This window comes from Mauremys reevesii, linkage group 14 (assembly GCF_016161935.1).
Source record: "Mauremys reevesii isolate NIE-2019 linkage group 14, ASM1616193v1, whole genome shotgun sequence".
In the NCBI taxonomy this organism is placed as follows: Eukaryota; Metazoa; Chordata; order Testudines; family Geoemydidae; genus Mauremys; species Mauremys reevesii.
Window position 1 is genome coordinate 28,955 of NC_052636.1, and position 25,184 is coordinate 54,138.

The following is a 25,184-nucleotide window of genomic DNA, read 5'->3' on the forward strand; positions in this document are numbered from 1 at the left end:
TCTTCCTGCAGAGATTGTGAGGAGATTCCCAGACCTGAGTCATTCTTTTTAGGTGACAAATGTGAGGAACTGTCCCAGATAGAGGTGTCATTAGAAGAGGTTTTGGAAAAAAATTATAAATTAAACTACAGTAAGTCCACAGGATCAGATGGGATTCACCCAAGAGTTCTGAAGGAAGTCAAATGTGAAATTGCAGAGCTGCTGACTGTGGTATGTAAGCTATCACTGAAATCAGCTTCTGTACCAGATGACTGGAGCATAGCTAATGCAATGCCAATTTTTTTAAAAAGGCTCCAGAAGCAATCCCAGCATTTACAGGCCAGTAAGCCTAACTTCAATATTGGTTGAAACTCTAGTAAAGAACAGAATTATCAGCTTCATAGATGAACATGATTTGTTGGGGAAGAGTCAACATGGCTTTTGTAAAGGAAAATCATTCCTCGCCAATCTACTAGAATTCTTTAAGGGAGTCAGCCAGCATGTGGACAAGGGTGATCCAATGATTCTAGTGTTCTTAGAAGTCCAGAAAGCCTTTAACAAGGTCTCTCACCCAAGGCTCTTAAGCAAAGTAAACTGTCATGGATTAAGAAGGAAGGTCCTCTCAGGATCTGGTTAAAAGAGGAAACAAATGGGAATAAATGTTACATTGTCAGAATGGAGAGAGATGAACAGTGGGATCCCCCCCGGGGTCTGTGTTAGACCTGCGCTGTTCAGCATATCCGTAAGTTATCTGGAAAAGGAGGTGACAAAATGTGCTGACAATACAAAACTACTCAGGAGAGTTTAAGTCCAAAGCAGATCCAAAGGGATCTCAGAAATCTGGACGATTAGGCAAGAAAATGGCAGATGAAATTCAGCGTTGATAAATGCAAAGTAACGCACATTGGGAAACAATATCCCAACCCTATGTACTGAATGACAGAGTCTAAGTTCGCTGTTACCACTCAAGAAAGGGATCTTGGAGTCATTGTGGATAGTTCTCTGAAAAGGTAACAATATTGGGGATTATTAGGGAAGGATAGATAAGATGCAAAATATCATGTTGCCGCTGTATAAATCCATGGTGCATCCACATCTTGAATACTGTGCTCAGGTGTGGCCGCCCCATCTCAAAAAAGATACATTGGATTTGGAAAAGGTACAGAGAAGGTCACAAAAATGAATAGGGATATGGAACAGCTTCCGTATGAGAAGAGATTTAAAAAAAAACCTGGCGTTTTCAGCTTGGAAAAGAGACAACGAAGGGAGGATATGATAGAGGTCTATAAAATCATGCCAGGTGTGGAGAAAGTGAATAAGAAAATTTGGTTAACAGTGGCCTTCACACAAACAGTTTTTTACAAAAACCTTCAAAAAATATACAGCCATTTTTATAGTAAGCAAAAAAAAGCATTACAAATTAAACCTTACTACATTTTGTAATTAAAACTGAGCCTTTAACATTCCTCTCATTTCCTTAACGTAAACCCAATACAAAATTCTATTTTTTACTTACTAAACCTTAAAACAAAAAAATTGATATTTAACTGAAATGTCTAATTTATAATACATATAAAAAAATTAATAAACATTATAACTTTTCCATTATATAGATCTTCTAAAGACACTTTAAGTGGATGCATCATATCTTCTCCTCTTTCTTCTACCATTGCGACTTCTACTCTGATTACCCATGAAACTGAACAATCCACCACCAAAATGTGAGAGAAAATATCGTCCATTCCACCACTTCCCCCCCTCTACACTGGGGGGATCGACCTAAGATACGCAACTTCAGCTTCGAGAATAGTGGAGCTGATGTCAACGTATCTTAGGTCAACTTACCTCGCGTCCTCACGGCGCGGGGTCAACTGCCACCACTCCCCCGTCGACTCTGCTACCGCCTCTCGCCGCGGTGGAGTACAGGAGTCGACGGCAGAGTGATCGGGGATCGATTTATCACGTCTACACTAGATAAATCGATCCCCGATAGATCGATCACTACCCGCCGGGTAGTGTAGACGTACCCTTATCCTAAACCAAAAAAATAACCATAATCAATCTTAAAAATTATTCTAATCTGCCCCTGCCTTAACATCAATACAAACACTAGCAATCGATCAAATGCGTTTCTACCAATATCCCCAAAAAACATTCCTTTTTTCTATTCGGAAAAAAACCCTAACAAAATAATTAAATCATACATCAGAGGGGTCGCCGTGTTAGTCTGTATCTGTAAAAGCGGCAAAGAGTCCTGTGGCACCTTACAGACTAACAGACGGGTTGGAGCATGAGCTTTGGATGCATCCGACGAAGCGGGGATTCACCCACGAAAGCTCATGCTCCAATACGTCTGTTAGTCTATAAGGTGCCACAGGACTCTTTGCCGCTTTTAAATCATACATTAATTCTTGTACAACTATAAAATTCTGCTCCTACACAACTGGGTCAAGAGAGATTGAAACCGCAGGAGTTTTGTAGGATGGAACTAGTATTCGTTGGGGGCTCTGTCGGAGAAAGCTTGCACAGCTCCTGTCTGCACAATCGCTGGCTCAAAGCCATCACTGTTATTCCTCCCCTTCTCTCCGCGCAGCATTTGCTCGCCATTTTGAAGTTAAAAACACGCTGCGTAGATGGTTATGCAGACTTGGCAGGTAAACTGTTAGGTCTGGGGATCTCTGAGTTGGTGAATGTCACGGCGGAAGCGCCCCCCGTCCCCTTTTTGGGGCAGGAGGGGGGACGTTATAATGTCAACTTATTTTTAAGCTTTTTTTTCGATTGTTATTGTTTTAAATTTTCATAATTGTGTAAAATAAAAGTTTTAGCCTTTTTCCCCCCAGTGTTTATCAATGTTAGTTTTCAGTTGAAGGAAATTACGCCAGGAAGTCAGACAATCATTATTTAATGGCAGTAGATGTTGAGATTCAAACCGTTTAAAGCCTTTTCGCTGGGAAAACGAACTCTCAACCTCGTATGTCGAAATATACAAAGTCAGTATCCTTAAAGCCAACTCTACGTTCTCAAGCAGCATTTTACTTAAGTTGCCTATTTGAAATTTTGATTGTTGACGGCAATATTTTTGGTTGGTTTGTGAGTTTGCCGTGAAATTGATATTTATTGATAAAAATCTAATCCATCCAAGCACAATCCACCGAAGTATGTGCTTAATTGAAAGCACATTAAAGATTTTGTTGGGGATTGGTCCTGCTTTGGGATAGATGACCTCCTGAGGTCCCTTCCAACCCTGATATTCTACGAGTCTGATTCTATGTGAGTGGTCTCATTGAAACTCTAGGGATCAGGGACTGCCAGACCATGAGGAGCTTCTGGCCTCTTCCACTGCAGCTAGTTTGCATCATGGTTGGGTCTCCCCTTTTTCTGCCAACAGGTGGTGGGATGCCGAGTGAGAAGGAGGAGCACGAACCTCAGCAGGAAGATGCTGAGCAAGACGAACCACCCGGGACATTATTGCAAATATCTGAGGAGGACGATTCCAGGAGTCGTGAGCAGAGAGAAGGACGTGAGAGTCAGCACAGGCCAGAGAGAAAGCAGGGAAATCAGCCAAGGGAGAAATTGAATAAATCCATTAATAGTTGGGGACCTCACAAATACATCAAGGAAACCACAGCCCAGCCGAAAATCCAGGCAGGAGCGAGAAACAACACATGCTCCGAGTGTGGGAAAAATTTCAGTAGCCGCTCAGTTCTTCTTAAACATCAGAGGATCCACACAGGGGAAAGACCCTATGAATGCCGCGAATGTCAGAAAAGCTTCACTCACAGGTCATCCCTCATTAAGCATCGGAGGATACACACTGGAGAGAGACCCTATGCGTGCTGTGAGTGTGGCAAAAACTTCATTGACCGTTCAGCTCTTATTAAACATCAGAAATTCCACGCAGGAGAGAGACCCCATGAATGCAGTGAGTGCGGGAAACGCTTCACCCAGAGCTCGGACCTCATTACGCATCAGCGAATCCACACGGGAGAGAGACCCTATGAATGCAGCGAGTGCGGGAAAAGCTTCACTCAGCGAGCATCCCTCATCAAACATCGGAGAATCCACACTGGCGAGAGACCCCATGAATGCTGTGAGTGCGGGAAAACCTTCACTCAGAGCTCAGGCCTTGTTCGACATCAGATAATCCACACGGGGGCGCGATCCTACGCGTGCACCGAGTGCGGAGAAAGCTTCTCTCGGCGCTCGAACCTGATCGTGCATCAGAGAATCCACACCGGGGAGCGACCCTATGGGTGCTGCGAGTGCGGGAAAAGCTTCATTGACAGCTCATCGCTTAAGAAGCATCAGCGGATCCACACCGGGGACAGGCCTTACGGATGCGGCGAGTGCGGGAAAACCTTCACTCGCAGCTCAAACCTCATCACACATCAGCGAACCCACACAGGGGAGAGACCCTACGAATGCAGCGAGTGTGGGAAAAGCTTCACTGACAGCTCTCTCCTCATTAAACATCAGAGGATCCACACGGGGGAGAGGCCCTATGAATGCGGCGAGTGTCAGAAAAGTTTCACAGACAGCTCAGACCTTATTAAGCATCAGCGAATCCACACCGGAGAAAAGCCCTATGAATGCGGCGAGTGCGGGAAAAGCTTCACTGACAGCTCAGACCTCATTAAGCATCAGAGAATCCACACGGGAGAGAGGCCTCATGCGTGCTGCGAGTGCGGGAAAAGCTTCATGCAGCGTTCGTGCCTTGTTAAACACCAGCGGATCCACACGGGGGAGAGACCCTACGCGTGCGCCGAGTGCGGGAAAAGCTTCGCTTGGCGCTCCAACCTCATTGTGCATCAGAAGATCCACGGGGAGAGACCCTACGGTGCTGCGAGTGTGGGAAAAATTCATTGACAACTCGGCGCTCCTGAAGCATCAGCGAATCACGTGGGGCCAGACCTTATGAATGCGGCGAGTGCGGGAAAACCTTCACTCGGAGCTCCAACCTTATTAGGCATCAGAGGCTCCACACCTCATAGAGACGCTCTGGATCAGTGGTCTCCAACCCGCCCGCCAGACGACGAGCCACGGAGGACCGTGGCGGCAGGACGAGCATCCGCCGACAAGCAGCAGCGTGTCAATCGGCGGCATTTCAGCAACACCTCTGCATGATGCTGCTTGTCGGTGGCCAGGACGCGGGGCCACCTAGATGCCCTGGCGGGTGCCATGGCACCCATGGGCACTGCACTGGGGACCCCTGCTCTCGATGCTCTGAGCGTGGGGAAAAACATCTATCAGCTCTCAGCCTTTACTGATCGGGCCAACCGATTTTTTTTCTGCTGCCCTAACATGGTTAGGGGTGAAGGGTTTAACCTTTAACTGTTTTTCTTTTCTTCTTCCACCCTTTTTCACACTACGAACTTTTTCGAACTTTTGCTTTTTTAACATGGCTTGAGAACCCAGCTTCATCTTTTACGTTCCTCGTGATCTCCCTCGGTTTTATTTGGGGATTTTTTTTAGTAAGGCTGTAACTTTGTTTCCCCCTTTGCTGTTTTAATTTAGACGCTTTTTGCCTCAGCCTGTGACGTTTTCACTGACTATTACATACCTGCTTTTCCCTTGCCACGACTTGTGTGGCCCGAGTTACACTGCTGATGCAGAGGGTACTTGGATTTGACTTCCGGCTGGAGAGAGATTTTTTTAATTTTATTTTTAAATTGCTTTTTAATTTTTGCCTTTAATTCATTCATTTTTTAATTTATTATTATTGTGATCATCTGCTTACAGAGCTGCAGCGATGTTGCAGGGCCGGAAAAGGCTTTACAAAAACATTACCGTTCTCTTGTACAAAATCAATACGCGGTTTTAAAATATTATTTTTAACTTTTATTTTTAGGGAGTTTTTATATCTATTTTTAACTTAACCAGACTCCCAGCCTGAGCCCTGAGTTCCAGTAATGGAAAGTATTCATAAATCGACTTGCTGACTATGTCACAGGGAAATTACAGGTCGCTACCCTATCTTGCAGTTCTTCCCTGTTGCACAGGAAACCAACCAACCAACCATTCGTGCCGATCATCCCCTTCTCTCCACCACTCCTGGGTGGCTCGCCAAGTCTGTTACTCACGGGTTTTCGAACCCAAAGCACTGGTAACTTAACTGGTTCTTGTTAGGAATAAATTAATGGGGATGCAGCTAGTTTGTTTCACAAATGATTGGCACAAACAAGAGTGCTTTAACTAAAATGACTATCTATATCGTTAGTAATATAGGCAACGGTGCTTCATGCTGCAAAGCTTTAGGACAAGGATTAACCACACACAAGTTCAATCGAAGGAGGGAGCTTTAAGGGGCTTTGAGGTTGCGGTTTAAACGCGAACAATCATTTGGCTTTGGCACTGAACTGTTTAACAGCTCAGTGTGGATCGCACGGCCTGGCTGAAATTCTGGGATTGAGAATGGACAGCTGCCTCTGTGGGTTCCTGTTTTAGGATTTATGAGGGTTGGTGTTCCGTTGCATTCATTTCATCAGCTGGCTAAATTGATGACATGATTGCAATGCAATAGCATTGTCAACGCATTGATTTACTGATTTTTGACTTTAACGTCCGTGTGGTCACCCAACGGTTAATGGAGTCATGGATAGAGCAGTTTAGACTTAGCGATGTGTGTTCTTGATTTTGAAGTTGGTTTTTTTTCAGTTTGAATAAAATGTATCAAGGGAATCTGGAGCCATTTCTTTCAATAAGGCGTGGGCCAGAACGGCCGAAAATCAGGGTGGAGATCAGCGAGTCGTGTAAATTAACCCTTTGGTCCTCACAGGGAGCAGCGAAGGAGCATCCATCTCTGCTCCAGCTGTAACTGGAGGAGCTCTGAGCATCGCAGGGACAACGGGCTCCCGCTCCCAGGTTTTGGGGAATTGGGTGGGGTAGAGTGGATGAGTGAGATGGGGTCAGTGGGGTGGGGAGAGTCTCTGAGTAGTGGCAGGTGATGGTGGCTTGCTCTGCCGTCTCCGTCACGGCTAGGGCCAGCCTGGGCCCCACGCTGGCTGCCTGTCCCTGGTCAGGCCTTGAGGGTCTTATTTGAAGGGTCATTAATGGGGGTGAAGAGCCTGTACGGTTCAGTGAATGTGCTGGCAAAGTGAATGCCTGGGTGTTAATGGAGCATTGCAGGAAAAAAAAGGCAGAGTTAAGGTTAGGGGGGCAACCTTAACTGCATTTCCTGGTTTTCAAAAGGCAAATGGATGTGTGTGATCAGCAAAGCGGGGCCTTTAGATCCGCCACACAGACTTCTTTCTGCTCAACTAATGGAGAAACAGCAGTAGTAGGTTGTTATCCTGTATGTAGACTGGGCATTAGAGGGGGGATGAGACTCTCACTTTTCCAGGGAATTTCACAACTATTTGCTCCCAGCAGGGGAATGTAGAGAGTGCACTACCCAGTCCCAGCTCGGTCCCTATGGAATGCCAATAATTCCCATTGTCCTCCTCTCCCCTGGCTCCTAACTCCCTTCCACCCTCAGTAGTTCCTGGTTCTCTCCTCTCTGCTCCTCACCCCTTTGCACTGGGATCAGGATGCTTATTCGTAATAGTCCTCTTGGTGCTAGCAGTGGGATCATGATGAGCACCGGAAAGACAGACTCCTTCCTCTCAGTGCTGATGCTTGGAACCACAGCAAACTCTGGTGTCATGTCCATGGCTGCAGCATAGAGAGAGGCCCAGTGGGATGGGATGAGAGTAAAGGAGGGGGGTGGAAGTGAGACAGCTTGGGGCGGGGATGGGGATCCTCTCTCTTTCCTTTTCTCTCCACGTTCTGTTCTTTTCTTTCCCTGCCAGGATGGCGGCTTGTACGTCAGATGATAAAATTACTGAGATCGTAGGAACCTTCAGAGCAGAGAGAGCCCGGGGGACACTGCTCTTTCATGATTTTAAAGCTAATCTCATGATTTATGGTGAGCCTGAGTCATCGTTTTTGAACGTTTGGAGTTGGCAGTATTGTGAAAATGATTTGAAAGTGTCAGTTTCACTCCTGTTGAAAGTCATTTTTGAGTCTGTAATTTCTAGTTGGGAAACACCTGTAGAGGCCCCAGGAAGGTGCAGGATGTACTGACAGGGCCCTGCCCTGGTAGGGCATTTCCAGAAGTTAAATGATGTATTCCAAGCTTTGGGAATGGCAAAAAAAAAGTGATCGAAAGTCATCTGGCTTTTTTTTTCTGCAGTTGTTGCATTCGAGAGTTGGTAACAAAGTAAGAATAGACATTCAAATTTTAAACCTACCCAGTGTCCCTTAAGGAGGGGGGAGGGATGGCTCAGTGGTTTGAGCATTGGCTTGCTAAACCCAGGGTTGAGAGTTCAATCCTTGAGGGGGCCACTTAGGGATCTGGGGATTGGTCCTGCTTTGAGCAGAGAGTTGGACCAGATCAGTGGTTCCCAAACTGGGGTTCACAAAATGTTACAGGGGGTTCTCAGGAAAAAAAATTCCCCAACAGCAGACAGAGCTGTCGTTAGGGATCCCTGGCAGCCCAGAGCCCCTGAACTTCCAAGATCAAAGCCACCATCTCTATCACACTGAGGAGAGCTAAACTTCAACAAAATGGAAAGGGAGGTGGATATTTTTTTTTTTGCTCTTTTTAAAATGAAATAGGCAGCGAGGATTGTTTTTAAAATTATGAGGAAGAACAAGTCTAAGCTTTGTTGTGAGGCGCGTTGTTTGCCTGGGCTGCTCAAGACCTGAATGCTTGAGTAGGAGGATTCTCTGCAGCTTGAGGTCTTCAAACCACGATTTGAGGAGTTCAATAACTCGGACATAAATCAGGGGTTTGTTCCAGGAGTGGGTGGGTGAGATTCTGTGGCCTGCATTGTGCAGGGGGTCAGACTAGATGATCATAATGGTCCCGTCTGACCTTAAAGTCTATGAGTCGGCTTCTTAAATCTCTTCCTGCTGTTTCACGTCTGATGCTCCCTGATGAAACACAGGAGCCTTGTCTTACAACGGGCTCATTCACAGTGATTCAAGCTACGAAAGTGAGATCATAGAATCATAGAATTCAAGATCAGAAGGGACCATTATGATCATCTAGTCTGACCTCCTGCAAGATGCAGGCCACATAAGCCGATCCACCCACTCCTTTAGCAATCGTGGCGGGGTGCTGCCGTTTTCATAATGGAATAAAAATACTGGAATGATAAGTAGTAATTAATATTAAATAGTGTGTCATAAGCAGGTCGTAAAAACAAAGTTTATATTTCCAAGCTCACTGTTTTTATAATTTAAAACAATTAATAAGTGTTTTAATTATGTAAAATAATTATAAAAATAATAACACTCTGGTAAAGGAGAAAATCCCTGGAAATATTTGTTTTCAGGAGGGGGTTCGGGAGACTTGACATTTTAGTGAAAGGGGTTCGCAGGTTGTTAAAATTTGGGAACTGCTGGATGAGGTGACATCCTGAGGTCCCTTCCAAGCCGGAGAGTCTATGACATGGCGCAAGATGCCAGAAAACTGTATTAGAGGTGAGTGGGTCTGATATTTATTGAATTTTCTTTCTTTATGTAGGAATGAGACACAGTTCTCCTGTCAGCTAATTTCTAAGTTATCTGCAAAAAAAAATCCCCACCCCTAGAGTTTTCAGGTGCCTAAGTAGCCTTTGCAATCAGTTAAAGTTGATCCTCCACCCCCCAAAATCTGGAATGAACTATTGTGCAGATATCTGGCCCGGGAGATCATTGTAAAACCATGGTCCAGTCACCAGTTAGCAGCAACCCGTCCCTTCCTCACGCCCGCTTCCCGAATCCAACCTGGTTCCACCACTCGCTGCCACGGCCTGAACCCTGCTTCTCCCGCCACAATTCCCACCTCCGGCGGCGAAACGGCAAGAATCGGGGTCGGTTTCTCTGCCGGCTTGAGCACCGTGAAAGCGGCCTCTGGCTCAGAGCGGGTGCTGGAGATCGTGGCTGGTTTCAGATCTTGGCTGTCCAGACAGCCCGTTTCCTGTTACAAGCTCCAGGACGGCGGTGATTCCAGCCGCGGGTCGTCACCGCAGCGCTGAGATGATCGGTGGCGGGGTCGGGGTGGGGAAGGGGGTCGCTCCTTTCTTTCCTCAGCCTGGATAAACTCAGCCTTTGGTTCCACCCCAGACCTTCCCCGAAAGGACAGAAGCATAAACACGAGAGTGAGTATGTCACCGGCAGGGCGGAAGATGCCCCCGTCCCTTTGGCCAGTGTTTCTTCGACAGGAGAGTAAGTTTCAATGGAATTTAGTGCCCGGGCTTGGACAAGAGACACGTGTCACGGACTGTGGGGGCGTCAGGGCCCTGCACCCCCCCCCCCTACACTTCCTGCGATGCACAGGGACTCTCAGCCAGCCGGGAAAACAGGTTTATCGGCTGACAGGAACACGGTCCAAGGCCGAGCTTGTAGGCTAGGTGCCGACACTGTGGGTTCGTCACACCCACCGGCAGCCAAGCTCCCCCGCCTGCCCCTTCTCCTCCCCCCCGAGCATGCAGCATCCTCGCTCCTCCGCCTACCTCTGAGCGCGTCCTGCCCGGCCGCTCCGGGGGGAGGAGCAGGAACGTGGGATTTGGGGATGGAGTCAGAATAGGGGTGGATTTGGGGAAGGGGCTGGAATGGGGCGGGGCCTAATGGAAGGGGTGGAGTCAGGGCGGGGCAGCAGGGGGTTGAGCTCCCACCGGCGGGAGCAGAAGTCGGTGCCTGTGCTTGTAGGTAGGTGCAGGAAACAGGACGTCTCAGTCAGGTCCATCTTTGGGGGTAGGGAGCCCAGACCCGTCTGGGCCTCCTCTGTTTCCCCAGCCAAACTGATGCTCCCTCCAGCTGTGTCACACAGCCGCACCCCCCCCCCGGCTCCTCCAGTCGTTGTCCAGTTTCCCGGGCAGAAGGTGTCACCTGGCCACAAACCCCTCCTGAGTTCAGGTTACAGGCTCACGTATCATCACTCAAGTGAAGTCACCTCCTGATATCCCACCGCCATCCAGCACCCACGCAGACAGTCCCAGTAAAACTCCCCCGCAATATTACCAGCTCAATCCTCCCCACGCCCTGCTCCCTTGCAACAGGATTTACTGCTCGCGGCTCCGTGCCAAGGAAATGGTTTTTCTGTGTAAAACTCACAAGCGAAATCACACGGCCACAGAGCGGCACCCTGGAACCCCCCCCCCCACTGTCATATAATTATGCCCTGTTTTGCACCGAAGTGGGCCGTGCGAGATATCGTTTTAAAAGTCGGGATCTGTGGCACACTAACAGCCTGTTGGATTGTGTGGGAAGTTGGGAAGTTTTGCTAGCTGGATGTTACTGAAATACGTTCTGAGCACCTGTCAGGTACCACACCGGCGTAGCCAGACGTGCTGATCGCCCATTAACGGGAACCACCTCGCAGACTTTAAGGTCAGAAGGGACCATTATGCTCATCTAGTCCAACCTCCTGCACAACGCAGGCCACAGAATCTCACCCGCCCACTCTTGTAACAAACCCCTGACCTATGTCTGAGTTACTGAAGTCCTCAAATCATGATTTAAAGACCTCAAGCTGCAGAGAATCCTCCGGGGTTAGCGTTATGGTGGATCCGCCCACTTTCCCAATGTCCATTTGTGACGAAGTGGTACTGTTCTTAATGTTTCCTCTGAATACCGTGTGGGTGCCTCAGTTTCCCCTATGCTTTTCTTAAGTCTCCAGCGTGCATAAATGGCCGACACTCTGTCTCCTGGCAACAAAGGGCTGGGGCCCTTCCTCCCTGCAAGGGGATGGCTAAAGGTGAACAAAGACATCAGGTGGCCTCCTGTCCCAGGAAAGAGACAAAGGCCAGAAAGGGAACCTCGATGTTGGCAAAATTCAAAACTTTTGTAAACCAGCTCATGCACCATTAAGGTTGCCCACCCAACCTTAACTCTGCCCTTTTCCAGCAATGCCCCGTTAACACCCAGGCATTCACTTTGCCGGCACATTCGCTGAACCGTACAGGCTCTTCACCCCCATTAACGACCCTTCAAATAAGCCCCATCAGCTGGGCCTGACCAGGGATAGGCAGCCGGGGTGGGGCACGGGCTGGCCCTAGCCGTGACGGAGACGGCAGCACAAGAATTCATCACCTGCCACTACTCAGAGACACTCCCCACCTCAGCGATCCCATCTCAGCCATCCACTCTACCCCCACCCAATTCCCCAAAACCTGGGAGGGGGAGCCCGTTGTCCCTTGTGATGCCCAGAGCTCCCCTGTGAGAACCAAAGGGTTAATTTAGCTACTGCTTCAAGGTCAACTCGCTGATCTCCACCCTGATTTTCTATAGTTCTGGCCCATGTTGCTTATTGAAAAAAAAAAAAGACGACACCAGATTCCCTGTAGACATTTTATTAAATTGGAAAAAAAAAATTCCAAAAAATCAGACACACATGACGAAGACTAAATTACTGCATAGATAACTTGACTTACTGTGGTGAACACAGGGTCAAAATCAGTCAATCAATGCGTTATCAATACTATTGCCCTGGAATCATGTTATCAATTTAGTCAGATTATTAGATTCATACAAGCGCTCAGCAACCCTTAGAAATGCTAAAACGGGACGCCAGCTGTCCATTCAGCTGTAAACCTATCAGAGGACTTCACCCAGGCCGGGCAATCCCCGCTGAGCTCGTTCAATATTTCAGTACGGAAACCACATGGTGGTTCGTGTTTCAACGACACCCTCGAAGCCGATGAAAGCTTCCTCCTTCGATCGACCTTGCGCGCGTGTGTGGTTAATCCGCCCCAACCCAGATTTCAAGAGCAGATGTTTAACAGTTCTCACGCCACACTTTGTAGCGGGTGTTGAGATGAGTTCCTGTCTGCATCCTGTAAAACTTGCCCATACCGGTATTGCCCTGGCCTCTTCTTTTGTCATTCAGTGTTGAACGCATTCTAAAACAATATGCATTTCCTCACCTTTTGGGGGCGAAGCCAGACTTTAAGGCACCTGCTCCCCTACTTGGTGTAAACTTTGCTTGTTCCAATCAGAAACGAACACAAACAGGTTTTGAGCCCTGGCCCCTATGACACTTCTATGATGTCATAGTTGGTACTTTAGGCCTGTCTGCCATGTGCAGGGCAGGGAGAGGAGAAAGAAAAACAAATCCTGTGTATCCTGTGTACACCCGTAACCGAGCCTGATCCCCTCGAAGCCTCTCTCTCAGCTCACGTGTATCAAACAGAGTTTCTACCTTTGCCGGTCGTTATGCGTTGGTTCGTGTTTGTAAGTATCGGTTATTACTAACTGCTGCATCTTTGTTTATAAATATTGTTAGTAGATATTTTAGTCATTGTGTGTTTTAAGTTTCATTAACTCTATTAGCTAATCATATGCTGCTCCCTTACCCCTTGTAATTATCCCCAATAAAACTTTAAATTGATTAACTTTAGTTGTGTGTGTGTGTCTGCAGTTTGCATCGTGACCCATATTCTCCTTGCATCCCTTACCAATATAGTCTGTTGCCACGTGCAGCCTGGTAAATAACAGGCCTGCATTTTCTTTCGCCCCTGCGAGTCTGTGGCAATCTACATGGCGTCACGAACAGGATGCAAGGGAGTTGGGCCATGCCCGTGGCATGCTGCAGACTGCGCAGATAATGAAACTGAACAGTTCCAACATTTGCAGTTTCACCTTTTTACTAGCCAAAATTCGACCAATCCAAAAATAGAATGGATCTGTTCCCTTGGCTCGGGCAAAACTCTAAAAGGCTATACTGTGCCTTTAACCCTGGCAGATACTCTGAGGACGTTTCCACTGTCCTGTTTAGCATGATATGCAAGGCCCTTGATCTGTGCTCTGTCCTCCACGGGGGCACAATGTTTGCAGCTAAACAGGCAGCCCCAGGCTCTCCTAAAGATGATAATGAGAAGACAGAAAGGTAGAGCCCATCACCCCCACCAAGTCCCTCTCAGAAAATTTTGCCACCCCCATATGAAGCTCCTAAAACTCCTCTGTATCCAGCTCTGCCAACAGCCCCAGAATTTACTGAATCTAAAACTAGCAGAAGCTTTGCCTATTGCGATAACTAACCTTGATGGAGTTAATCTTTCTTGGCTCAGGTCGCGCTACCTTCCTAGGTTGCTCTTCACCCCCCCCTTCCCCTCCTCCGCCTCTCCTCACTTCGGCTCTCTCTTTTTGTTTTAAAAGTTAAAAGCTATAGTTTTTACAGAAACCTCCAAAAAATAAAGCAATTGAAAACAGAACAAAACAAGAAACAAAAAGAAAACAAGGCAAAAACTTTAAATCCAGTAAATTAATTATTTTAACCCTCCAGGAATGCAACAGCTGGAATTATTCCTAACTTTCTTGAAGATATGGTTGCCAAGCAACAGAAGTGCACTCTCTGCTTCTTATCCTAACCACTAACTAATATTTGAAACATGGGCTTTTCTTATTTCCATATAACAGAGTTTTAAAATAATGTTAAATATAAAGTAATGCAAAATTCCTTGTTATCGAATTAATACAATACATTTGGCAAATACTAATATATTTTTATCAAATTTATGCTACAGGTTTTAAATAAGGTAATAATTTGTTTATTCAAATGTTTAACCCTTTTACTTTTTATTTTTGGTTGTGTTATTTTGTATAAATATGAATAGAATTTTGGCGCCATTTGTTTTTAATTGTAAGTTTGTCCTGTATGTCATGTGTGTGTCGTGTCTATGTTGTGTGTGTCACGTGACTATTTTTTTTTTACAAATTATTTTTATTTTGTTGCAACAAAAGTCAATTTTATACCCTTTTAAATATATATATATATGATGTGGTACCACACTATTTTAAAATCATGGTTGGGGTGTAATCATAGTATATTAACACCAATTTTTTGTGCAAAGTTCAAAAAGGTTTCAGTTACAAATATATGTACATATATTTCTGCCTCAACAAATAATGCAATTGCAAACAAAGGAATTCTCTTTTATCAATCACAGTTTTGTTTTTTAATTTTTTTTAATTTGTTATTCAAAAAAAAATGTAAGGGGAAACCTCAACATTAAGGTAAAGATAATATTAACAAATGTCAATTTCTTGTTTGGGCTTTTTATAGTTTGCACTTTTAATTATAGTTATAAGAATGTCATAACCAAAATGTTTTAAAATAACAATTTATGCATAAAGCTAACCAAACAATTTCAACAGGTTTCCACCTTTGGCTCCCAAACATAACAAAGCATCATAAAAGTATACCCTCACATACCCTCAAAGTATTTGCATGTATCTGTATTTAAAATTTATTTTGGTTTAATTTTATAGTTGGTTTGTATTTGTTATCCTGCTCTCCCTCACAACATCTTTGCCCACGGAGCCCTTAGGAGAGGGTGGACTACAAACTTGGTTCGCCGCCTGCTGGGTGCAGGAGGTCAGCGGAAACCAGTCCCTGTCAGCGCTGAGTCCAGAAGATTGTCTTGTTTGCTCCACTCAGTTCTCATCTAAATATCCATTACCCTTTCAGTTTGTACCAATAGTTTATAATTTTTCTTCATTTAATATATCTAGTGTAAATTGTTCTTCCCCCTATGTGCAGTGGGCTGCTTTTAGTGTTTGTAATAATTGTTCTTCACAATTTAATTCTTATGTGTTTCCAGTTCTTAATGCTTCAGGTCGAGGTGATCATAGCTTTCCTTTAATTGAGAGTATTAGAGTTCCAGCATCTCATTGTTGGGTTTTTGTTGGTAATAGTTTAACCCCAGCCCCTACTTGGGTTGGTACTTATTCTAATTGTTCTATGTGGAGTTTCTCTTGTGCTAATACCTCCCTAACTAAACCCACTCTTAATTTTACCTACCCCCCCCTCCCATTAATTGTTCTTATCGTCTTAATTATAATATTTTTTTGGAACCTTCTATACCTCCATAACACATACGTATCTGTTTCATGCCCAGCATATGCATCATGCTGAGGCTGCATGTATCAATCGTGCATCCAGCTTTTATTCTGTAACCAATAATGGGTGGAGCCATATCACAGTTTCTTCCTTAAGACACAGTCATTTTTGGATTTGCGGTAATGTTGCATTTGCTGTGCTTCCTCCCAACCCCCGGGGTATATGCACCATTGGCACCCTGTATCTACAGGGCGGAGGTATTTATACCTTGCCATCTGGCCACCGACACCATCGTAGTACCCACTCTTTTTGGACTCCTTTGCAAACAGCAGCTTCCTCCCTCGCCTCCTCTATTGTTAGTTTTAACCCTGTTGGTTATATGATGTTACGTGATCAAGTGCTGTTTCAATCCCTTGCTATTGAAATACTTGCTAATACTATGGGCAAGGGCCTCTTCTTAATTAATCAGCAGTTAAATTCCCTTGTTCAGTATAGTATTCAAAATAGATTAATGATTCAATATTTGTTACAATCTTCCTCATTTTGTACTAAATTTGCTGAAGTATATCCCGACTTTGCTGATAAATGCTGCGTTTCTTTGCCTTCTATTTCTCCTAATTTGTCCTCAATTGTTAAAGACCTGCAAACGTTGAGCTCTACTGTCAGAGAGTCACGAGAGTCCTTCCAGTTTTGGTCATGGCTCGATTGGCTTGGCCTTGCGCCCTACAAATCCTATTTCCAATCCCTGTTTGTGTCCCTTCTGGTTGGGCTCGCTCTTCTCTGTCTCGGATGTGCCTTCATTAAAGCCTGCATTCACAAGTTTGTTGCCTTGGCCTATATCGCTTCCACCCCCGAAGCGCATCCCCTCGTAGGTGGGGATGAGGAGTCGGACTCAGAAGTTTAGGTTTTCGGCCTAACTATTTCGGCCAGGGCACGGGGGCATGTTGAGATGAGTTCCTGTCTGCATCCTGTAAAACTCGCCCATACCAGTATTGCCCTGGCCTCTTCTTTTGTCATTCAGTGTTGAATGCATTCTATACCAATATGCATTTCCTCACCTTTTGGGGGAGAAGCCAGACTTTAAGGCACCTGCTCCCCTACTTGGTGTAAACTTTGCTTGTGCCAATCAGAAACGAACACAAACAGGTTTTGGGCCCCGGCCCCTATGACACTTCTATGATGTCATAGTTGGTACTTTAGGCCTGTCTGCCATGTGCAGGGCAGGGAGAGGAGAAAGGATACACAGGATTCGTTTTTCTGTGTACACCCGTAACCGAGCCTGATCCCCTCGAAGCCTCTCTCTCAGCTCACGTGTTTCAAATAGAGTTTCTACCTTTGCCGGTCGTTATGTGTTGGCTCGTGTTTGTAAGTATCGGTTATTACTAACTGCTGCATCTTTGTTTATAAATATTGTTAGTAGATATTTTAGTCATTGTGTGTTTTAAGTTTCATTAACTCTATTAGCTAATCATACGCTGCTCCCTTACCCCTTGTAATTATCCCCAATAAAACTTTTAAATTGATTAAGTTTAGTGTGTGTGTGTGTGTGTCTGCAGTTTGCATCGTGACCCACACTCTCCTTGCATCCCTTACCAATATAGTCTGTTGCCACGTGCAGCCTGGTAAATAACAGGCCTGCATTTTCTTTCGCCCCTGCGTGTACGTGGCAATCCACATGGCGTCACGAACAGGATGCAAGGAAGTTGGGCCATGCCCGTGGCATGCTGCAGACCGCGCAGATAATGAAACTGAACAGTTCCGACATTTGCAGTTTCACCTTTTTACTAGCCAAAATTCGACCAATCCAAAAATAGAATGGATTTGTTCCCTTGGCTCGGGCAAAACTCTAAAAGGCTATACTGTGCCTTTAACCCTGGCAGATACTCTGAGGACGTTTCCACCGTCCTGTTTAGCATGATATGCAAGGCCCTTGATCTGTGCTCTGTCCTCCACGGGGGCACAATGTTTGCAGCTAAACAGGCAGCCCCAGGCTCTCCTAAAGATGATAATGAGAAGACAGAAAAGGTAGAGCCCATCACTACCCCCCCCAGTCCCTCTCAGAAAATTTTGCCACCCCCATATGAAGCTCCTAAAACTCCTCTGTATCCAGCTCTGCCAACAGCCCCAGAATTTACTGAATCTAAAACTAGCAGAAGCTTTGCCTATTGCGATAACTAACCTTGATGGAGTTAATCTTTCTTGGCTCAGGTCGCGCTACCTTCCTAGGTTGCTCTTCACGCCCCCCCATTCCCCCCCTCCACCTCTCCTCACTTCGGCTCTCTCTTTTTGTTTTAAAAGTTAAAAGCTATAGTTTTTACAGAAACCTCCAAAAAATAAAGCAATTGAAAACAGAACAAAACAAGAAACAAAAAGAAAACAAGGTAAAAACTTTAAATCCAGTAAATTAATTATTTTAACCCTTCAGGAATGCAACAGCTGGAATTATTCCTAACTTTCTTGAAGATATGGTTGCCAAGCAACAGAAGTGCACTCTCTGCTTCTTATCCTAACCACTAACTAATATTTGAAACATGGGCTTTTCTTATTTCCATATAACAGAGTTTTAAAATAATGTTAAATATAAAGTAATGCAAAATTCCTTGTTATCGAATTAATACAATACATTTGGCAAATACTAATATATTTTTATCAAATTTATGCTACAGGTTTTAAATAAGGTAATAATTTGTTTATTCAAATGTTTAACCCTTTTACTTTTTATTTTTGGTTGTGTTATTTTGTATAAATATGAATAGAATTTTGGCGCCATTTGTTTTTAATTGTAAGTTTGTCCTGTATGTCATGTGTGTGTCGTGTCTATGTTGTGTGTGTCACGTGACTATTTTTTTTTTACAAATTATTTTTATTTTGTTGCAACAAAAGTCAATTTTATACCCTTTTAAATATATATATATATGATGTGGTACCACACTATTTTAAAATCATGGTTGGGGTGTAATCATAGTATATTAACACCAATTTTTTGTGCAAAGTTCAAAAAGGTTTCAGTTACAAATATATGTACATATATTTCTGCCTCAACAAATAATGCAATTGCAAACAAAGGAATTCTCTTTTATCAATCACAGTTTTGTTTTTTTTTTATTTGTTATTCAAAAAAAAATGTAAGGGGAAACCTCAACATTAAGGTAAAGATAATATTAACAAATGTCAATTTCTTGTTTGGGCTTTTTATAGTTTGCACTTTTAATTATAGTTATAAGAATGTCATAACCAAAATGTTTTAAAATAACAATTTATGCATAAAGCTAACCAAACAATTTCAACAGGTTTCCACCTTTGGCTCCCAAACATAACAAAGCATCATAAAAGTATACCCTCACATACCCTCAAAGTATTTGCATGTATCTGTATTTAAAATTTATTCTGGTTTAATTTTATAGTTGGTTTGTAGTTGTTATCCTGCTCTCCCTCACAACATCTTTGCCCACGGAGCCCTTAGGAGAGGGTGGACTACAAACTTGGTTCGCCGCCTGCTGGGTGCAGGAGGTCAGCGGAAACCAGTCCCTGTCAGCGCTGAGTCCAGAAGATTGTCTTGTTTGCTCCACTCAGTTCTCATCTAAATATCCATTACCCTTTCAGTTTGTACCAATAGTTTATAATTTTTCTTCATTTAATATATCTAGTGTAAATTGTTCTTCCCCCTATGTGCAGTGGGCTGCTTCTAGTGTTTGGAATAATTGTTCTTCACAATTTAATTCTTATGTGTTTCCAGTTCTTAATGCTTCAGGTCGAAGTGATCATAGCTTTCCTTTAATTGAGAGTATTAGAGTTCCAGCATCTCATTGTTGGGTTTTTGTTGGTAATAGTTTAACCCCAGCCCCTACTTGGGTTGGTACTTATTCTAATTGTTCTATGTGGAGTTTCTCTTGTGCTAATACCTCCCTAACTAAACCCACGCTTAATTTTACCTACCCCCCCTCCCATTAATTGTTCTTATCGTCTTAATTATAATATTTTTTTGGAACCTTCTATACCTCCATAACACATACTTATCTGTTTCATGCCCAGCATATGCATCATGCTGAGGCTGCATGTATCAATCGTGCATCCAGCTTTTATTCTGTAACCAATAATGGGTGGAGCCATATCACAGTTTCTTCCTTAAGACACAGTCATTTTTGGATTTGCGGTAATGTTGCATTTGCTGTGCTTCCTCCCAACCCCCGGGGTATATGCACCATTGGCACCCTGTATCTACAGGGCGGAGGTATTTATACCTTGCCATCTGGCCACCGACACCATCGTAGTACCCACTCTTTTTGGACTCCTTTGCAAACAGCAGCTTCCTCCCTCGCCTCCTCTATTGTTAGTTTTAACCCTGTTGGTTATATAATGTTACGTGATCAAGTGCTGTTTCAATCCCTTGCTATTGAAATGCTTGCTAATACTACGGGCAAGGGCCTCTTCTTAATTAATCAGCAGTTAAATTCCCTTGTTCAGTATAGTATTCAAAATAGATTAATGATTCAATATTTGTTACAATCTTCCTCATTTTGTACTAAATTTGCTGAAGTATATCCCGACTTTGCTGATAAATGCTGCGTTTCTTTGCCTTCTATTTCTCCTAATTTGTCCTCAATTGTTAAAGACCTGCAAACGTTGAGCTCTACTGTCAGAGAGTCACGAGAGTCCTTCCAGTTTTGGTCATGGCTCGATTGGCTTGGCCTTGCGCCCTACAAATCCTATTTCCAATCCCTGTTTGTGTCCCTTCTGGTTGGGCTTGCTCTTCTCTGTCTCGGATGTGCCTTCATTAAAGCCTGCATTCACAAGTTTGTTGCCTCAGCCTACATCACTTCCACCCCCGAAGCGCATCCCCTCGTAGGTGGGGATGAGGAGTCGGACTCAGAAGTTTAGGTTTTCGGCCTATTTCGGCCAGGGCACGGGGGCATGTTGAGATGAGTTCCTGTCTGCATCCTGTAAAACTCGCCCATACCGGTATTGCCCTGGCCTCTTCTTTTGTCATTCAGTGTTGAACGCATTCTAAAACAATATGCATTTCCTCACCTTTTGGGGGCGAAGCCAGACTTTAAGGCACCTGCTCCCCTACTTGGTGTAAACTTTGCTTGTTCCAATCAGAAACGAACACAAACAGGTTTTGGGCCCCGGCCCCTATGACACTTCTATGATGTCATAGTTGGTACTTTAGGCCTGTCTGCCATGTGCAGGCAGAGAGAGGAGAAAGGATACACAGGATTCGTTTTTCTGTGTACACCCGTAACCGAGCCTGATCCCCTCGAAGCCTCTCTCTCAGCTCACGTGTTTCAAACAGAGTTTCTACCTTTGCCGGTCGTTATGCGTTGGTTCGTGTTTGTAAGTATCGGTTATTACTAACTGCTGCATCTTTGTTTATAAATATTGTTAGTAGATATTTTAGTCATTGTGTGTTTTAAGTTTCATTAACTCTATTAGCTAATCATATGCTGCTCCCTTACCCCTTGTAATTATCCCCAATAAAACTTTAAATTGATTAACTTTAGTTGTGTGTGTGTGTCTGCAGTTTGCATCGTGACCCATATTCTCCTTGCATCCCTTACCAATATAGTCTGTTGCCACGTGCAGCCTGGTAAATAACAGGCCTGCATTTTCTTTCGCCCCTGCGAGTCTGGGGCAATCTACATGGCATCACGAACAGGATGCAAGGGAGTTGGGCCATGCCCGTGGCACGCTGCAAACCGCGCAGATAATGAAACTGAACAGTTCCAACATTTGCAGTTTCACCTTTTTACTAGCCAAAATTCGACCAATCCTGACAAGCGAGGTCATCAACAGGCGTCGGCGCTGAAATTCGGCGGCATTTTGGCGGATGCTCGACTGCCGCCACGGTCCACGACAAGGTTGGGGACCGCTGTTTTAGAGGAAAGGGAACAATCCCCCAAAACGAGTAATTTTCCGTGGGTCTGGCAACTGCAGCTGCAGATTATTGATGTGGTAAAGACCAGACTTTGAGACGGTATGATCCAGATACCCCCATTGGAAATTAGGAGCATTATGAGGAAAAAAATTCCACCCAGCCTTAGAGCGATTTGCAATCCTGGTAGAAAATGGTAAATGTTACCGATGATGGAGGGTCTGGAGAAATCCCACCCGCTACAGGATGTGTGTTTAGAAATAACAGAGGGCAATTTTCATGATGCTATTAATCCATCTGCAAATGACTCTACGGTTGTGTAGGTGGGTGATAATTGTGTACGTCTCAGAAGCCGGTGGTCACTTTCTCTTGCCACACATAACACAAAAGGTAGGAGGGATGTTCTGATGTTCCATTCCATAGTCTTCCTGGAAATATGCTTATGTAACCAAGATGAACTTCACGCAAGATGGCTCATGGGAGGTCTCATTGGAACGGTTCCAATTTGCTGAACGTGTTTATCCAATTTGCATGTATCATTTTTGTATCTGAAGCTGGGAATATGGACCGTGTCTCTGTATTTCATAGGTGCTAGGTTGGATGAGGCCAGACAATGTTAGTGGCTGACTGGAGAAATGCACACAAGCTTAAGGAAAAAGAACAGAAGGACTTGAGGTTGCAGGAACAAACCATCCCGATGTGTAGGAAGAAAAGTAAATATGGCAGGCGACCAGCTTGGCTTAACAGTGAAATCCTTGCTCGTCTTAAACACAAAGAAACAGCTTACAAGAAGTGGAAGATTGGACAAATGACCAGGGAGGAGTATAAAAGTATTGCTCAGGCATGCAGGAGTGAAATTAGGAAGGCCAAATCACACTTGGAGTTGCAGCTAGCCGGAGATGTTAGGAGTAACAAGAAGGGTTTCTTCAGGTATGTTAGCAACAGGAAGAAAGTCAAGGAAAGTGTGGGCCCCTTGCTGAATGAGGGAGGGAACCTAGTGACAGAGGATGTGGAGAAAGCTAGTGTACTCAATGCTTTTTTTGCCTCTGTCTTCACAGACAAGGTCAGCTCCCAGACAGCTGCACTCTGCAGCACGGTATGGGGAGGAGGTGACCAGCTCTCTGTGGAGAAAGAAGTAGTTTGGGACTATTTAGAAAAGCTGGATGAGCACAAGTCCATGGGGCCGGATGCGCTGCATCCGAGGGTGCTAAAGGAGTTGGCCGATGAGATTGCAGAGCCATTGGCCATTATCTTTGAAAAATCATGGCGATCGGGGGAGGTCCCGGATGACTGGAAAAAGGCTAATGTAGTGCCCATCTTTAAAAAAGGGAAGAAGGAAGATCCAGGGAACTACAGGCCAGTCAGTCTCACCTCAGTCCCTGGAAAAATCATGGAACAGGTCCTCAAGGAATCAATTCTGAACCACTTAAAGGAGGGGAAAGTGATCAGGAACAGTCAGCATGGATTCACCAAGGGCAAGTCATGCCTGACTAACCTAATTGCCTTCTATGATGAGATAACCAGCTCTGTGGATGAGGGGAAAGCAGTGGATGTGCTATTTCTGGACTTTAGCAAAGCTTTTGATACAGTCTCCCACAGTATTCTTGCCAGCAAGTTAAAGAAGTATGGGCTGGATGAATGGACGGTAAGGTGGATAGAAAACTGGCTAGATGGTCGGGCTCAACGGGTAGTGATCAATGGCTCCGTGTCTAGTTGGCAGCCGTATCAAGTGGAGTGCCCCAAGGGTCGGTGCTGGGGCCGGTTTTATTCAATATCTTCATTAACGATCTGGAGGATGGTGTGGACTGCACCCTTAGCAAGTTTGCAGATGACACTAAACTGGGAGGAGTGGTTGATACGCTGGAGGGTAGGGATAGGATACAGAGGGACCTAGACAAATTAGAGGATTGGGCCAAAAGAAACCTGATGAGGTTCAACAAGGACAAGTGCAGAGTCCTGCACTTAGGACGGAAGAATCCCATGCACTGCTACAGACTAGGGACCGAATGGCTGGGCGCAGTTCTGCAGAAAAGGACCTAGGGGTTACGGTGGACGAAAAGCTGAATATGCGTCAGCAGCGTGCCCTTGTTGCCAAGAAGGCTAACGGCATTTTGGGCTGTATAAGTAGGGGCATTGCCAGCAGATCGAGGGATGTGATCATTCCCCTCTACTCAGCACTGGTGAGGCCTCATTTGGAGTCCTGTGTCCAGTTTTGGGCCCCACACTACAAGAAGGATGTGGACCTATTGGAGAGAGTCCAGCGGAGGGCAACAAAAATGATTAGGGGACTGGAGCACATGACTTATGAGGAGAGGCTGAGGGAACTGGGATTGTTTAGCCTGCAGAAGAGAAGAATGAGGGGGGATCTGATAGCTGCTTTCAATTACCTGAAAGGGGGTTCCAAAGAGGATGGATCTAGACTGTTCTCAGTGGTAGAAGATGACAGAACAAGGAGTAATGGTCTCAAGTTGCAGAGGGGGAGGTTTAGGTTGGACATTAGGAAAAACTTTTTCACTAGTAGGGTGGTGAAGCACTGGAATGGGTTACCTAGGGAGGTGGTGGAATCTCCTTCCTTAGAGGTGTTTAAGGTCAGGCTTGACAAAGCCCTGGCTGGGATGATTTAGTTGGGGATTGGTCCTGCTTTGAGCAGGGGGTTGGACTAGATACCTCCTGAGGTCCCTTCCAACCCTGAGATTCTATGATTCTATGATTGTGGCACCTTAGAGACTAACAAATTTATTTCAGCATGAGCTTTCATGGGCGACAACCCACTTCTTCGGATGCCCAGAATGGAACACACAGACAGGAGATATTTATACATACAGAGAACATGAAAAGGTGGAAGCACCCAGACCAACTGGAAGAGGCTAATTAATTAAGAGAAGCTATTATCAGCAGGGGAGAAAAAGTGATAATCAAGATGGCCCGTTTCGGACAGTTGACACGAAGGTGTGAGGATACTTTAATATGGGGAAATAGGTTCAATTAGTGTAATGACCGCGCCACTCCCAGTCTCTGTTCCAACCTAAGTTAATGGCATCTAGTTTGCATATTCATTCAAGTTCAGCAGCCTCTCGTTGGAGTCTGTTTCTGAAGCTCTTCTGTTGCAAAATCGCCACCTTCACGTCAAGCTTAAGGATCACCCGGGACCTGTGTGTAATAGAAACCTCTCGGAGCTAGTGCTACACAACGGGAACTGTTTGACACCGCAAAAAAAAAGCTTTCCAGCAACGAGGGACAATGACAACATGAGGGGGCCTCACTCGCCCTACAACAAGACACCTGGAAACGCCGGAGGAACAAAGACCGACCTTTGGGAAGGGACGGTCCCAGGCCGGAAGGATTTTCAGCCCGTGTATGAAAAGCTGGGACAGCCAAGGCAGCTTGTGCCTTAAGAATCTGCCAGCCTGTTTATCACTCAGGGGGAGAATTTGCTAATTTGCATCCTACCTGTCTAGTGTGTTATCATAACCTCATAGAACTGGAAGGGAGCTCGAGAGGTCTCTAGTCCAGCCCCCCGCACTCAAG

The 25,184-nt window shown here is 45.0% G+C and overlaps 1 protein-coding gene across 1 annotated transcript in view; it reads left to right on the forward strand.

Moving 5' to 3' along the window:
* Window positions 1-1,594: 1,594 nt before the first annotated feature.
* Window positions 1,595-25,184, forward strand: part of LOC120381811 (zinc finger protein 850-like) — a gene marked incomplete at its 3' end in the record, with an annotated part of 70,289 nt that continues 46,699 nt past the window's right edge. The window contains exons 1-2 of the mRNA XM_039499947.1: window positions 1,595-1,700; window positions 3,368-4,786. Coding sequence (XP_039355881.1) covers window positions 1,673-1,700; window positions 3,368-4,786 — 1,447 coding nt within the window. The remainder of the gene's footprint in view (window positions 1,701-3,367; window positions 4,787-25,184) is intronic.